Source organism: Astatotilapia calliptera, chromosome 23 (genome assembly GCF_900246225.1).
Source record: "Astatotilapia calliptera chromosome 23, fAstCal1.2, whole genome shotgun sequence".
In the NCBI taxonomy this organism is placed as follows: Eukaryota; Metazoa; Chordata; class Actinopteri; order Cichliformes; family Cichlidae; genus Astatotilapia; species Astatotilapia calliptera.
Window position 1 is genome coordinate 5219554 of NC_039323.1, and position 14720 is coordinate 5234273.

Here is a 14720-nt window from a genome sequence, read left to right on the forward strand (position 1 = left end):
TTTATTCAAACTGTGACTTAGTTAATGACAAGACCACATAATTAGAGCAGTCAATGCAGAATTTCCGGTTTTTCCAAGTGGTTCACAAACAACTAGTGCAACTGTAGACTCTGCAATACAAGTTCGGACGAATAAGTGAGTAGCTACCTGAAGGGATCCTTTGCTTGATGTAATACTACCTCTCACCAACGGGGGAGGAGTAGCCACAGAGCCAGTAGCCTGAACATTAAGGAAACAGCATTACAAAACATAATATTTTAGTACAAACATTACATCATATGTAAAACAGACATTTATAGCCCTTCTTCGCGAGTACCTAACTCAGGTCACCTTGGGATGACTCAGTTTTTAGGGTTTTCCATTAGGTGGTAGTACCTGGTACTCTTTTAGTACCTACTCAGGCAGGGTTCCAAGTGATCGAAGGCCATCCGAAAATGTGATGTCAACAGACTGCATGCCATCGATTGGCTAGTCAGTGGTGTCAGGCAATTACTGATGAATGTGTCTCCCTTCACAAAAATCAAAACCACCCTTTTCTAAACCTGGTATCGAGGTAAATGGCCAAAAAAAAAAAAAAAAAAAAAAAAAAAAAAAAAAAAAAAAAAAAAAAGTGTGGTCCCCAACAAAAAGCCATTCACTGAGCAGCCATATACCAGCCACGATGTCCTTTTTTGTGGAGGACCTCACAGGACTTTCAGCCGCACTGTTATAACAACCCTATGCTCATTAGGTGGTAGATCATTGTAAAAGAAAATGACCGAAACACAATCGTGTAGGTACTAGTGGAAAAGGGCTATCAGAAGAATGGGACTTGTCTGATAAGAATTACTTGTACCTACTGGCTCATACAAAAATAACACAGATAAAACTACAAAAAAAAAATGTTAAAGGTCTGGTTACCTTCTGTACTGTGCTCTCCTTTTGGATCTGGCTCTGTCGTAGTTTCTTCAGCAACACTAGTTTGGCCTCTTGGAGTCTTAGTTCCTCCTTGAGCTGTTTGATGATGCGCTCCCTTTCCTCAGGTGAACTCTTCTATAAAATGCCATAGAAGATAATAATGAGAAATCAATTATAAGGCTGGGACTTTCCACAACAGATTAATTGGGCCAACTCAACACATTAGATAACTGAAATAAAAGCACATAGAATGCGTCAACAAAAATTGCTGCATCTGTTTAAGTGATACATTTTTCTATCGTTTTTCGGACAAAGTTGGAAAATGGAGTTTTAAATCAGTAAACAGAAAGGAATCGTTACCGATGTATAAATTATTTTTTCCTACCATAAGTTTATCTGTGTCAGTCTTTGAGAAGCAGTGGCCATTCATGAGGGGACTAGATGGCTCATTGTCCGATAACACAATCACATCATCTGGCGAGGGCGGCTGTCGCTCTTTCTTAATGTCGCTGAGGAGAGAAATATTGAAAGATCATTTAATAAGAGGCCGCTTTGTATTATACTTTGATACACTTTAGTGTTAAAAAAAACAAAAACAAAACTGTAGTTACAATGTAGTTTTGTCTTTCACCCAGTAGATGGTAGTATTCAATTATAAGTTTACCTTCCTTGTTGTAGTGTGAATGTGTGCTAGGACACACAAGAAGGAAAGAAGCAAGAGATCAATAATGGAGTAATGGCGGCAGGGGAAGAAAGCAACAACCCATTATCTCTGAAGAAAGGTAAAATCGACAGTCCTGAACGCTCCCGTCCAACAGCAAGATTGCACCCAAACAACACAAAGGCCAAATTAAATGCACTTATTTTTTTGTTTTTAAATTGAAGAAAAGGCTGAAGACTTTTGATGAGATGTTAAGTAGCTTTTCCTGAGCACCAGGGAGAACAAAGGCGACTAGCGGAAAGCTTCATTTGCATGAGTCTGCAGAAGGGTGGAGATAAGAAGTTGGGGGTTGTTGTAATTTAACAGCTCATGGACCATGGCAGAAGAATAAATCTGCCTCTGTCACGGTGGGGAGCCTGTCAGGTACTAAAAGACTCAGTGGTAAGGAGAACTAAGGGAGGGTGGGCTGTGATATGACACTATGTGAGGGGTAGTGGTTAGTGCCATACTGTGGAGTTATGCATGTACACATGCAGTGTAGTTATGTAATTGTTCAATTGCTGTCAAGCTGGAGGCTTCAGGGCTTCAAGCGCAGACCCAGTTTGCCACTCAGACAAGGCCTCACCCCTCCCCTAACTCTGTGGCGAGGCCTGTGGCCTAGCCAGATCGGCACAGCCTGGGCCTCAGCTCTCCCCTCCCTCCCAGCTGCCGACATCAGAGTCACAAGCTGAGCAGAGCGGCGGTCTGCTGGAGACACTGGAGAGGGTGACAGTGAGGGGGAGGGGAATATACATGGCCAGGAGCCAACCTATTGTGTACACTCTCTCTTACTCTGTTACTTCTTCACACACCCCTCCCCCATCCTTACTTACTTCTTCATCTTTTATACTCCAACTCACTGACTCAGACCTTCACATTTTTCTCTTCCTTTTGTTCACTTCTGTCTCCAGACACGTTTCTGTGCCATCTACTCCTCCTTCACGGCAGCTGCCCTGACAACAACCCTCAGCAGATATTGCACGCTCAGTTCAATAAGGCAAGCAATAACCATGTTGTTTATGGGACAATCATTTCCTTAGACTACGCAATCACAACACAAATCCCAACAAACACTTGGTGTCATTAAAAAAAAAAAAGGGGGGGGGGGGGGAAGAAAATTCAGCTACTGCCGAGAACACGAACCCTCCTAAAAGAGTACTTTCCTGACAGGATTCATTAAAATCTGGTTTGAAAAAACAAAAAAACATGAGATAACCTGCAAGTTTTAGAAAATGCTATTCCAAGAAAGATTACCCTCCCTAAGCACAGCCAAGGTTTTTCTCCCCATAGGTTTACTTGTCTTTTTATACAACATGTTTAAAAACAGCACAACACATAACTAGGCACTAGAGGAGAGGTGGGAGCTTCATCCTCTCAAACAAAAGCTTAATGGCAACCCAGCTCCTTGACTGACTTAGTCGCTCTGCCAAATGACACAGAGCACCAACCACTGCAAGCTAGTAACTATTGAGAACAGCTTACACAAGCGTCACAACACACACCAACTTGGTTATGTAATGTCCAGGGTTTCTGCAATGCTCGGCTTCCCCAATCGTAGATTCACACTGAACCTGCTGTAGGACTGCTGAATCAGTCATGAGGTGCAGTGGAATTCTCATTCAGAACGCAATGCAATACTGCCAAGTGCCATTTCGGACTACGCACGACTCTCGTAAGGTAACAAAATTCCATGGCTAATTACAATAGCAAATAGAACAACGTGCGCAAATATTGGCATATAGTTATAATGTACACGAAGCATTAACATGCATGCAAACTACTTGAGTAATGCCTTACCTTAGGGCAGAGGTCGACAACCTGCCCTTGCGAGGCATGGGTTAGAATTAGAGTTAACTGTGAAAATTTATATGCATTAATTTATCCTCTCCCAATTACTGCCATCCACCCATCACTCACATGTGCTGCTCTTTTTTTTCTCCGATTGTTTGGTAGGAGATGCTAAAATGTCTCTTTTGATGTCAAAGGCTGCCGATGCCTGCTTTAGGGACAAACTTGTGAAACTGCAAAGTTGAACACACCAAGCAAAAACTTGGTCGAAAGGTCTGCAAAAGCTATAAGGCTATAAAGTAAAGTTATAAAAATTCTGGTTACTGTCGAAGCCTGCTTCTGTATTAAAAAAAATACTAAAAAATGAAACAAAACAAAAAAAACCCAACCAAGACTAGTTGGTATGGTATGAAAATGACAAAAAAAAAAAATGCTATAAAAGCACCCTAAAGATGTGGATGGTCATCAATGGGGGGGGGGGGAAGAAAAAAAAAAAAAAAAAAAAAAAAAAAAAAAAAACACAAAACCCAAGCTTCCGCCCAAACAGAAGTCTCTATGAGCTGCTAAAATTTGGCTTCACATGTCCTTGCTAAGTAAAACACTGAATAAGAATGGTGTTAATGGAAGGACGGCGCAAAGGAAGTCTATGCTCTCCAAAAATACTACATTGTTATAAGTCTCAAGTTAACTTCAAAAGGCAATGATGTGACTGGATCAACAAGGGCATGGCACACCAAAACCAGTAACTTGTTTTGACTATTAAAAATGTGAAAGGATCAAAGGTTGAGGCTGAACTGCTACTTCTGGGCCTGGATGCCCTTCAGTTCTTTAGGGAACAATGAATTCAACTGAATCAAGAAAGTTTAGCATATTTCAGGGGAGCATTTAATGATGTGAAGCTTAAGAAAGGAGCTGGATGATGGTCATGATAAGAAAACCAGTGTTTTTGAACTGTCCAAGTTAAGAGTTCCAACACCGACCTAAAGACTACACTAGGTTGTGGATGTGGTCAGCTGACAGATGCCCTGAACAAGTGGTGCTGAAGGAGCTTGAAAAACGCATGTGTAGCCAGTTCATTATAGTGTATCATGTGAATGAGTCTGCAGATCTCGATTATTTGACGATATTTATTTAACAATAACAATGTATTGAATAATGACTTTAAAGATTGTCAAAAAAGAATATAAAATAGTGTGCAAATACTGATAACAGTGCAAATGTTTGCAATATAAAAAATAAATGAAAAATGTAAACATCTATGTTTAGTGAACTTTGCAGTGTTGCTCTGTGGTGCAGCTACAACACTGTAGCAAAGTTTACACACTATGTCTACTTGATCCATGTCTGACTCCGCGAACCCATAATGTTTCCACACCACTGAAGTTTTTTTTACCTCTCTTTTCAACCAATGGCAGTCACTCTCCTCTCCAAATAACTTCTGCTTAGCTTTCCGAGCTTCCCTCGGGTCCTCTTAATCAGCGGTCCCCAACCCCCGGGTGAGTCGTTTGGTACCGGGCCGCGAGAGTTGAGGCTCAGGTGTGAAATGTATAGTTTTCAGGGTTTTTATCGGTTTTCAGTGTTATTTTGTTATCGTTTACTCGGTTTTCCTTGGTCTTTTCACGTGTGTTATGAATAAATCTTTTTCGGTACCGGTACTAGTTTTATTTTGTTGTATTTATCCGCGACACCTTAAAGGCCGGTCCATGAAAATATTGTCGGGCATAAACCGGTCCGTGGCGCAAAAAAGGTTGGGGACCGCTGCTCTTAATTGTTGTGACACGTGTTCGAAATGCAGAAAGGTGCGCTCGATTTGCCACACGGAGCAGCGCGAGAGTAAAGCACGAGGGAGGGGCTAATAATCGGCTCAGTCATTTTTAATGATCATTGAAAGCCCAGATCGTAGTTGTGATTAAAATTCGATTAATCGAGCAGCCCTATCAGAAGCTCACTAAATTTAAGAGCGCCCTTGATTTTTCCAGCCTGCACTGTGAGTGATGACTCAGTGTTTTCAATAAAGATTATTTTTTTCAAAGTCTAGTCAAGTTTTGTTTCTCAATAGTTGTGACGTAGATGAGGATCAGACCATATTTTATGAGTAATCGATTCAGAAATCCTGGTCATTTCAAAGGGTTCATAACTTATTTTTTCTTCCAACTGAATACGTGCACACTTCCAAGATGTCCAGCTCAGTTCAGTTACTATATTTTTCTCTGGCGAAGAAAGATGTGGTTTGCATTCCATTTCAGTAATAGTTTTACAAAGCTTGCCAAGACACACCAAGTCCTCTATATAGTACAACAATAAAATCATCATTATGCGGCGAGTATGCACACAAACGCATGCTGAGAGTTAAACGGGGGCCAAAGGTGACGCCTGTGTGTCGTTATGATGCACCACAGACAGAGCCAACAAACTTTCAGCATAATCACAACCCTGTTCCACTTTAACTGCCATCAGATCAGTGTGTGTATTTATCGCTCTACCAAACACGCATCACATGACATCAGGCACTTCTCTGAGTAGTCATGTGACACACCCACTACCCCTCCTGGCCCCTCCTTCCTCCAACTGCTCCTTCCAACGTGGAAACCATGGCAACGGCCAGTTAGAACCAGTTTGTGACACATAGCCTTCATTTTGTGTGAAGTGTGAGGCAGAGTTCAGGTGCTGCTGTGGGAGAAAATGGAGCCCAGGCCTCAGGAGCCTCAAAGTTTTCAAAATGGGGGCAGGCTGCCGACAACCACACAGCGACTTCCTGTATGACTCCTGTCAGACCACTTGCTGGTGCAAAGAAACGAGAAACTCCAATCGACACGTCTCAGCACAAAACCTTGCGTTGTGCATGAAGGCATGAACTTCAGGGCCTACAATACATAAATAACTCTTGAGAAGTTTTCAAACAATCTTGCACACAAAAAATGTGGATGAGTACTCCAACTCAACTGTCCTTTTAACCCATTTGATGATTGAGTAATAGTTAAACATAATCAAATGGAAACAAAGAATTTTGCATTTTGATGATTAGGGTCTATTTTATGAAAGTGCAAATACGTGAAAATTGTTTTCTTTGGAGACAGCTGGCTGACTATGCAAAACTCAAGACCCAGTGTACACGCAAGTCATAAACACTTACCGATACCAGTGGGCGATAATCATTGAGTCAAATCAGTTTTGCGCTGACTAAAATGTTCAGCATTAACGTAATAAAGTTAAAAAACATTAAAATTTAACTGTCATTACAGATTAGTTCATTTTCAGTTTAGAAAGACGAATATAAATCACACCTGTTATGAGTTAAATTGAAGCTAAACATCTGTATTGCTCCATTTTAAATACTTCACTTTTTAAATCACAAACTTAATGTCTGCAACAGCACAATGTGAACTAAACAGGAGTACATTCCCTGTAGCCAACAAACTCTGAGCCCCTACATTAGCACTGTTAATATTACTTCTTTTCTGAGCTTTTTACTTTTCTCACCTTTTGGATGTGCTCATGTCAACAGGCTCATCTCCAGTTTGCACCTCCACCTTAATGGTCGCTTTCACTTCACCAGCCTTCAGGATGCTAGCTGCTACCTTAGCAGCCTGCTCACTCTTGAGCTTGACACTCTCGGTTCCAGATCCCACAAGGGCCAGAGGGGTCCCAGCTGCATCGCTCTTCTCCAGTTTAACACGTTTACTGTCCATGTCCCCCAGGGACCCAGCAAGAGCTGCATGGTCCCTCTCTAGAGCCCGCTTCTGGCTGCGTGTTTGACGCACTGCGTCCTCTGACATGGCTGCTCTCACCCTGGAGAGAAAGACATAAAGGAAAATGTTACAAAATAAAGTTAACTATATTTAAGGAAAAAAAAAAAGATTTGGTTGTGGAAAAAAAATGTTGTCATCAAACAGATTAAGGTGCACTCTTACTGTAAGGCTAAGGTTCACAGATTTGGGGGCAAGCCCCAGCAGACTGGTGAGGAATATTAAGCAAATCTAAGCTGAATAATTGTGGGTTTTTAAACAAAATTATTTCGCCATTGAAACAAACAAATTTGCCAATGCTACTGTGCACAGTTGACTTAAATCCAACATGATCTTGCCCCAATGCTGAATGCGGCCTGGATGTTTTTTTTCCCTCATGCAAGAAAATGTTTGAGAACGACTAAACGTCATCTGTGGAGGTTCTCAGTCATCTAAGTCATAGTAGTTTAAAGTGCTTCAGTTGAGGGCAGCTGTGAGGAAAGCTTATAAAATAAATAAATAAAATAAAAAGGCAAAATGTCTTCAAAAACCTAAAAGTTCAGTTGCCTTCGACTCGAGCACTCCAACCTCTATTCTAGGGTATTTTCTATAGTTCAGCATTACTACGAGAATTAGAGAAACTGGTTTCCCCACACTATTCTAAAGTAAATATTTTGTATGATTTGCCAATAGCACATAACACACTGTATCAGCAAGGCTGCTTAATCCTACTACATACATTTTTGACTCAAGCCTTCTTGTGGGCCACCTTCATAATTTTCCTAATAATCCACAAAACAAAGTAATATTTTATTCCTGTTTTAATCTCTATTCCCAGAGACCAGTGAATAAGATGCACTTGAGCACTCTATCAAGTGGGGGCTGATTGTTCAAATGTGCTAATTCAAACCTGATTTTGGAATTTGAGACAAAGAAATGGTAGTATGCATCTCAAAGTAAACTACTGGTCAAGATCTCAAGATACCTAAGCTGGGCAAAACTAGATAGCAGTCTGTGTGTCAACTTGTCAACAGTGCTGACATATATTGTCTTGGAAGCACCCTTTGTCTTAAAGCAAAAGAATGAGAGAAGAGTGGGGGAGGTAGTTTAATCGAATAATCTAACATGAACTCAAATTAAAAGTCAGGGTAGGATGCCAATCAAGTTTAAACAAGTTACATTTGTTTGAAGATTTTAAGCAATAAATCACATTTTATTCCACTCACTCCTATACCATGAAATATAAGCAAGAAATGTGTCAATATAAGTTGTAGAAGTATGCTATAAAAGAATACACCTTTAAATGGATTTTTTAGTCTATAAAATGTACAGTTTAAAATGATAACAATGTAATAGTAATATCTAATACAGGCATCTCCTTTCCTACTGCCAGTGACCCAGATGCTGACCTTAATCTCATTCAGTACAGTTGCAGCAGACGATAAGAGACCCACTTAGGTTTCTGAGAAAAAGCCATTACACAGCAGAAAAATAATACCAACACTGTGCAACGCTGACACCAACCACACCAATGTAGGCCACATATTCATTAAGCACTTTGTGCTTATAAACATTTTCTCTCATGTATCCAGAGTTTCAAATATGACAGACTGACCAAAATCATGAAAATGCCTATTGCATATCTAATGACACGCTTAGACTAACCACTAACTGTATCCCAGGATTGTTTGAAAGACAAAAAATGTTCGAATTTATAAACCAGACTAAAACTCGTTTATGCTTGACAAGAGATGAAGGTTTAATCTCAAGACAAGACAGTAGAATAAAGCAAGGGAGATGGTTGGCTATAAGCACATCCTGCACAGGAAACAAGGCAGTAGACGAGGAGAAGAAAATGCTTGAGCCGCAATGCTTTGGGGCTCATCAGCTGATGATGAGCTAATGAGCAAACATGGTTCACTTATGTGTCAGTTAAGAAGAAAAAAACTAAATAGTTAAAATTTAGTACCTTAATGTCTTAAGCCAACAGAGAAGGAGGAAAAAAATTGACCTGTCATTGCAAAATGATATTATTCCAACAACTACTGAAAAAGCAGTACTTAAAATTAAATATCTTTTGATTTGTCCCAGTGAACACCCATGGTCATCCGCTGTCACTGTATGTTACACAATCAGAGCATACGTCACCTACATTCCATTGTTTAGTCTGGATCTAAATGCTCTCTTATCAAACTAGGGCTAATGGGATCTGTGGTTATTTTAGAACTGGTACTCAATCCCTTTTAACGTTCAGAACTATTTATACTAGTTCTACATTTTTAAGGTATAAATAGTTAGGCTGTCCAGTTCTTTGGGTTCTTTAACCATGCTGGCTCACTCACAGGATGATCACACCCCAAATTAATTCTCACACATTTATTGAATCACATTTGTTTATTAAGTTACTATACATTATACTAACACTCAGCATAAAAGTTAACTGGGTGCATTTATATTTAACCACAGGGCATCTTATTTGTTAGTCACACATGTCAGCAAAATGTCATAATTTGTATTGTAACAAAGTCTTGTGTCTCCATGTAAACTCAAATATTAACTTGTTCCCAGCTTATGAGATGTGCACTGTGATATGTTTGTTGATAAACACTGATATTCCAATGACAGGAAAAACCTATAAACTTATAATATAATATCTGATTGCTTAGCTGATATTTGACCAATAAATGAGAATCTTATCATTTAATGGTTGTCTTATCTGCTGAAAGAATTTGGTTGTTGTCCTCTACCCATATTGGACCATTTAATAACAAAACCACAGTTACAACTGAATCGCTATGTACAGTAGGACTGTGCCACATATCATCTGTGACAATGTCAGTGTAATTTTTTTTTTTTTAATTTTAAAAACACAAAAAAGGTCATATCGCAATATCACTGGTATAGCATGCACTCGCCATGCACTCAAATCAAATCCCTTTTATTGTCACATCACATGTGCAGGCACACTGGCACAGCACATGCGAGTGAAATTCTTGTGTGCGAGCCCCACAAGCAACAGAGATGTGCAAACACAACAACACAAACGAGTAAAATACAAGAATGGCCAACCTGAAACCAATAAATATATGTACAATATATAGTGTATGCATTTCTGGATGTGTATACTAAATATTTTCCTCCACTCCCTAGCGCACACAATGACAAGACAAGCCTGGGCATGTCTAAGGGAGCCACAAGAGCAATGGCTGAGTGTCAGCCTCCTAAAACAATTAACAACTTCAGTAAAGGACGACTTCAACAACCTTTGCGAAATACGCAAGAAAACTGCTCCTGCTAAAGGTGAAAACAGCAAATTTGTTTTGCCATCAAATACAAATGGGCTAGAAAAGAGGAGATGTTGGCAGCTGGCAATGTTCAACCCAAATGTAAACAAACAACTCTACCACGCGTTGCTGGAGCACTCACTAGCTACACTCCATATAACAGGAAGAGCTAACGGTGAATGGAAATTACCGACATGGTTATGTGGTGGAAAAGCAGCAATTTACGCAAATGACTAAAACACTTGATCCAAGATACAAAATCCCAGTCAGAAAATACTTTTCAGTTTAAGTGAGAATATAATGGAGCTTTACTTTACTGTTAAACTAAAGTGTTCAACAGTTATTTTGTGCTTTTCCTTAAAATTTAGAGGGAATACACTACTTTGGGTCACTACTATTGCACTCTATGACCCCTTTTCCATTAGTATCTACTCTGATCGACTCGCCACGGTTTTCAAGTGGGTCATGGTACCTGGTACTAAAATAGTACCTGCTTGACTGGGGTTCCAAAGCGATCTCAGCAGGTACTAAAATGTGACGTCCTCCATGCCACCGACTGACTGATACAGTGGCGTCACGAAAATCAAAACTGACATTTTTGAAACCCAGCAACAAGGGAAATGGCTACAAAAAACAATGCTGTGGTCTCAGAGTATGACAAAAAGCCGCAGACTGAGCTGTGGGTATATTATCGCTTCGATGTCCACCTTTGTAGCATTTGTGTCGCATACCAGTTACGTCAAAGAACACGCGACCACGCTGCTTTAACGAAGACCACGCAAATTGAGTGGTACTCAACTGTAATGGAAAATCAGTCGATCAGAGGCGAGTAATGGCTGCTGCTGCTGGGACCTTCCAGTAGATTCACACTTCAAATTAACAAGTGATTTATCAATGACAGCAGCGCAAGGATGGAAAATGCACTTCATGGTGCCTGCAAGCATCAGTGCTAGGGCTGAACGATATATCGCATTTGCGATAATATCGCGACATGATCAAGTGCAATTTTCTAACCGCAAAGGCTGCGATTATACTCTGGACATGTCCAAATTCATGGGCTGCATCCTCCTGAGGCTGCATTTGTAGACCGATTACGTCACAGCGACGCGCCAAAGGCTGTCCAAATTACTACCATATCCCAGAATTCATAGCGCGGCCCAGCCAAACTCCAGTTTCCAACAATGGCGGCCGCTACTAAGTTTTAAAATTACTCATACTAATCTTTCTGGGTCACAAAATAAACTTTTAAAATATTTTCAGGCGAGAAAGTAGCTGTGTAAACATCAAATATCTGCTCGGTTTATCAAGATATCCCATATTTGCAAAAGTGCTTCGACGTTTTCAGAGGCGTCTGCTACCCACCAGCTCGACAGCTAGCCGGGAGCTCGAGGGTTACTGATGCGGCCGAGAACGGCACAACTCCCGGCACATCATTTTCAGATCACCGCGGAGTTTCGCTGCTCGGGTTAAACGTAATATATAAGTCACTTAGAAAACCTAAAAATGTTATTGTTGGGCTTTTTTCAGTGTTTTGTTTGTTCGTGAGTAAATCTGTTTGGCTGAGATTAAAGTTATTAGATTAGATAAAATAAAACTTTATTAATCCCCCGGGTGGGTTCCTCCTTGGTTTTCACACAGCTGACTAAACGTCAAACAGAAAACTTATTAAACAAAAGTATGAGACAGTCGAGAATTTACACCAGTGTCTGGTTATATTTTAGATAGCAAGAAGCAGACGGCCGAGTTTATTAAACGCCACCGAGACAGCGGTGACGCTAATCAGAACTAGCCTTCTGATTCAGAAGGCTAGACCGTCCAATTTCACGCCTTTAAATTTTAAAGGCGTGTTTGTGTGTGTGTTTATACAATTGCTATTATGTTTGCACTTTATGTGTAATGTTACTGACTGCAGAGATCAGTAAGATGTGTGTATTTTTTATTTATTAGTTTTATTTATTTAATATTATTTTTTAATTGAATTGACTGTCTAGTAGTTCACAGATGTCGAAAAACTGAGTGTGGTAAAGCCACTGATTTTGTTTATGTATATTTCTGCAATCTGCACATTGCACTGACTTTCATTTTAATGTTTACACCAGGGTTCCTTGTCAGCACTTTATGCTCAGATGTTTGTAAGCTAAAAATAAACTATTGTGTATGTTCAAATATACTGTTGTGATTGAAGAAGTTAAATAAAAATGTCAGTCATCAATTCATGCATCACCTCATGTCATCATAACAGAGGTCTGTCTTCCAGGAAAGAACAGTTTAAAATTAATGTAATATAGTATTGGCCATACTATATGATGTATTGCTTGTCTTTGTTTAATAATACAGAAGACAAAGACCTTAAAAAAAAAAATAATCGCATCACAATCGCAATATTGGGGCAAAAAAAAAAAAATCGCAATTAGATTATTTTCCATAATCGTTCAGCCCTAATCAATGCCCACCCGATATCATCAGAAATGTAAAATGTAAACACATTTTCTTGAAATACTTGTGATATAATTACGACAGTATATCACATTCCCCCAATGTACATTATTTGTAACACAGTAGCGCCTTATTTTATTTATCTGGGGCATTACTTCGACACAATTTCACTTGCATGACTGATCTTTTTTTTTTTAGTTAAATCTCTGCGACCTGACACATCACTCTAATGAGGCAAATAGACCCAAGCTACAGGAGCAAAATGCCGCATGCTGCCTACCAGAGCCACTCACCCTAGATATGGAGGTTTAGGGTTTGTTTTTTATCTTGTGAGTTTTTGAACTGTTATCTGTATTACTTAAGTAATATCACATTATATTGCATAGATATTCTTCCTAACCATGCCATTGCTTGTAATTCACTAATAATATTTTATATATTTTTTCCCTACTACATGCTACATTGTTAGGACAAAAGGAAAAATAAAGTAACAAAGAGGAATTCCACAAGAGACACTATAATGTAGACAAACATCTCTTTATGAATATTCCAGCTGTAAAACATAACACTTAAAGAACTGCACTGTGAGGTGGAAATATGAAACTGCTTTTCAGCAATTTCTACAAAACACTTTTCCCCAAGACTGCAGTTTGTTCCAACAATTCATCTCTGTAAATTTGGCTCAAATTTAATTTTAAGACAAAGGCATCCCTGACTCTTTGCAAGACGTTGAGCTGAGATGTTGGCAAAAAGTACGCCAAAAAAAAATATTAAAAACAAAAAAAAAAATACATACAGTGCAGTTAAAAATTCAGGTTTGTTTGCATACGTCTGCACTCTCCTCTGGTACGCAGCAAAGACAGATGTGCCCTGCCGTACCACCACAGGACACAAAGGCCATTTATCTGCCAGAGATGACAGCTTGCGTGTGGGTGTATACATACCACACACACTGCTTCAGAAATCACAGTTTAAGCAGTAAGGATGTGAAAATGGTAGTCGCACCTTGCTCGCACTTTAACAGTGGTGGTGAACCATGTAACATAGAAAATGACTATATTCCTTTGGGACAGTGCAGTCACATCTCAACATCACTAAGATGGATGTGTCTCCTTGTTTCCCCAACTAGAGACACATGGCTACCTTTGTCCCAGAAGACATGGACAGCATCATGAATCGAATACTTAATGTAATGATGTACTGCTGCTAAGCAACGGGGGGGGGGGGGGGGGGGGGGGGGGGGGGGGGGGCAAAAACAATGGTTCTACATGCACATGTGATGTGTATACACTTGAGGCTAACTGGTAGTAATTTATATTCACTGTTGTATCAAACCCCATTATTCATGCTTAGTCTTAAGCAACACACTTCACCTGCACTATCCACAACCATTTCTATAGTGTATGATTCAGAGGAGCATCAAGCAAATACCAGGTGTTACTGAGCAGGTAGGATCTGAGCTGCATCACCTCTTCACTACCACCGAGGCCTGGAAAAAGTCCATCTATACCAGTGACAGTCAAAAGGGCTGAAAGGCAGAAAATAAACACTAATAAATCAAATTAGGATTGTAATAAGATGCATCCAAGAGCTTCACTTATAACACAATATGACAGACTATCTGAAGAGTCGGATTATGCTGGATATTAGTGTGTGGAATGAGCAATTGCAATTAACTGCCCCCCCCCCAAAAAAAAAAAATCTTTGATCAATTAACCATTAGCACTTAGTGCACATTTCATGTTCCCACAGCTCCATGTATCACTTACGTAAAATCAACTGAAACTAACAATACAGTCCTACAAACAGGTCTGACTTGCCAGTCAGCAAAACCATTGGGAGATGGCTGAAGGAAACCAGTACCACAAGTCCCATTACCTGGGACTGCAT

The 14720-nt window shown here is 39.8% G+C and overlaps 1 protein-coding gene across 2 annotated transcripts in view; it reads right to left on the reverse strand.

Annotated features, from left to right (window-relative positions):
* The window catches only part of gatad2ab (GATA zinc finger domain containing 2Ab), a 33729-nt gene that overhangs the window by 3752 nt on the left and 15257 nt on the right, over positions 1-14720 (reverse strand). The window contains exons 2-6 of one of the 2 annotated variants that reach the window (XM_026158579.1): positions 14262-14358; positions 6866-7174; positions 1283-1406; positions 901-1032; positions 148-219 (exon numbers count right to left, since the gene is read on the reverse strand). In XM_026158579.1, coding sequence (XP_026014364.1) covers positions 148-219; positions 901-1032; positions 1283-1406; positions 6866-7174; positions 14262-14296 — 672 coding nt within the window. In that variant the 5' untranslated portion in view covers positions 14297-14358. The remainder of the gene's footprint in view (positions 1-147; positions 220-900; positions 1033-1282; positions 1407-6865; positions 7175-14261; positions 14359-14720) is intronic. The other variant, XM_026158580.1, reaches the window with a different exon arrangement.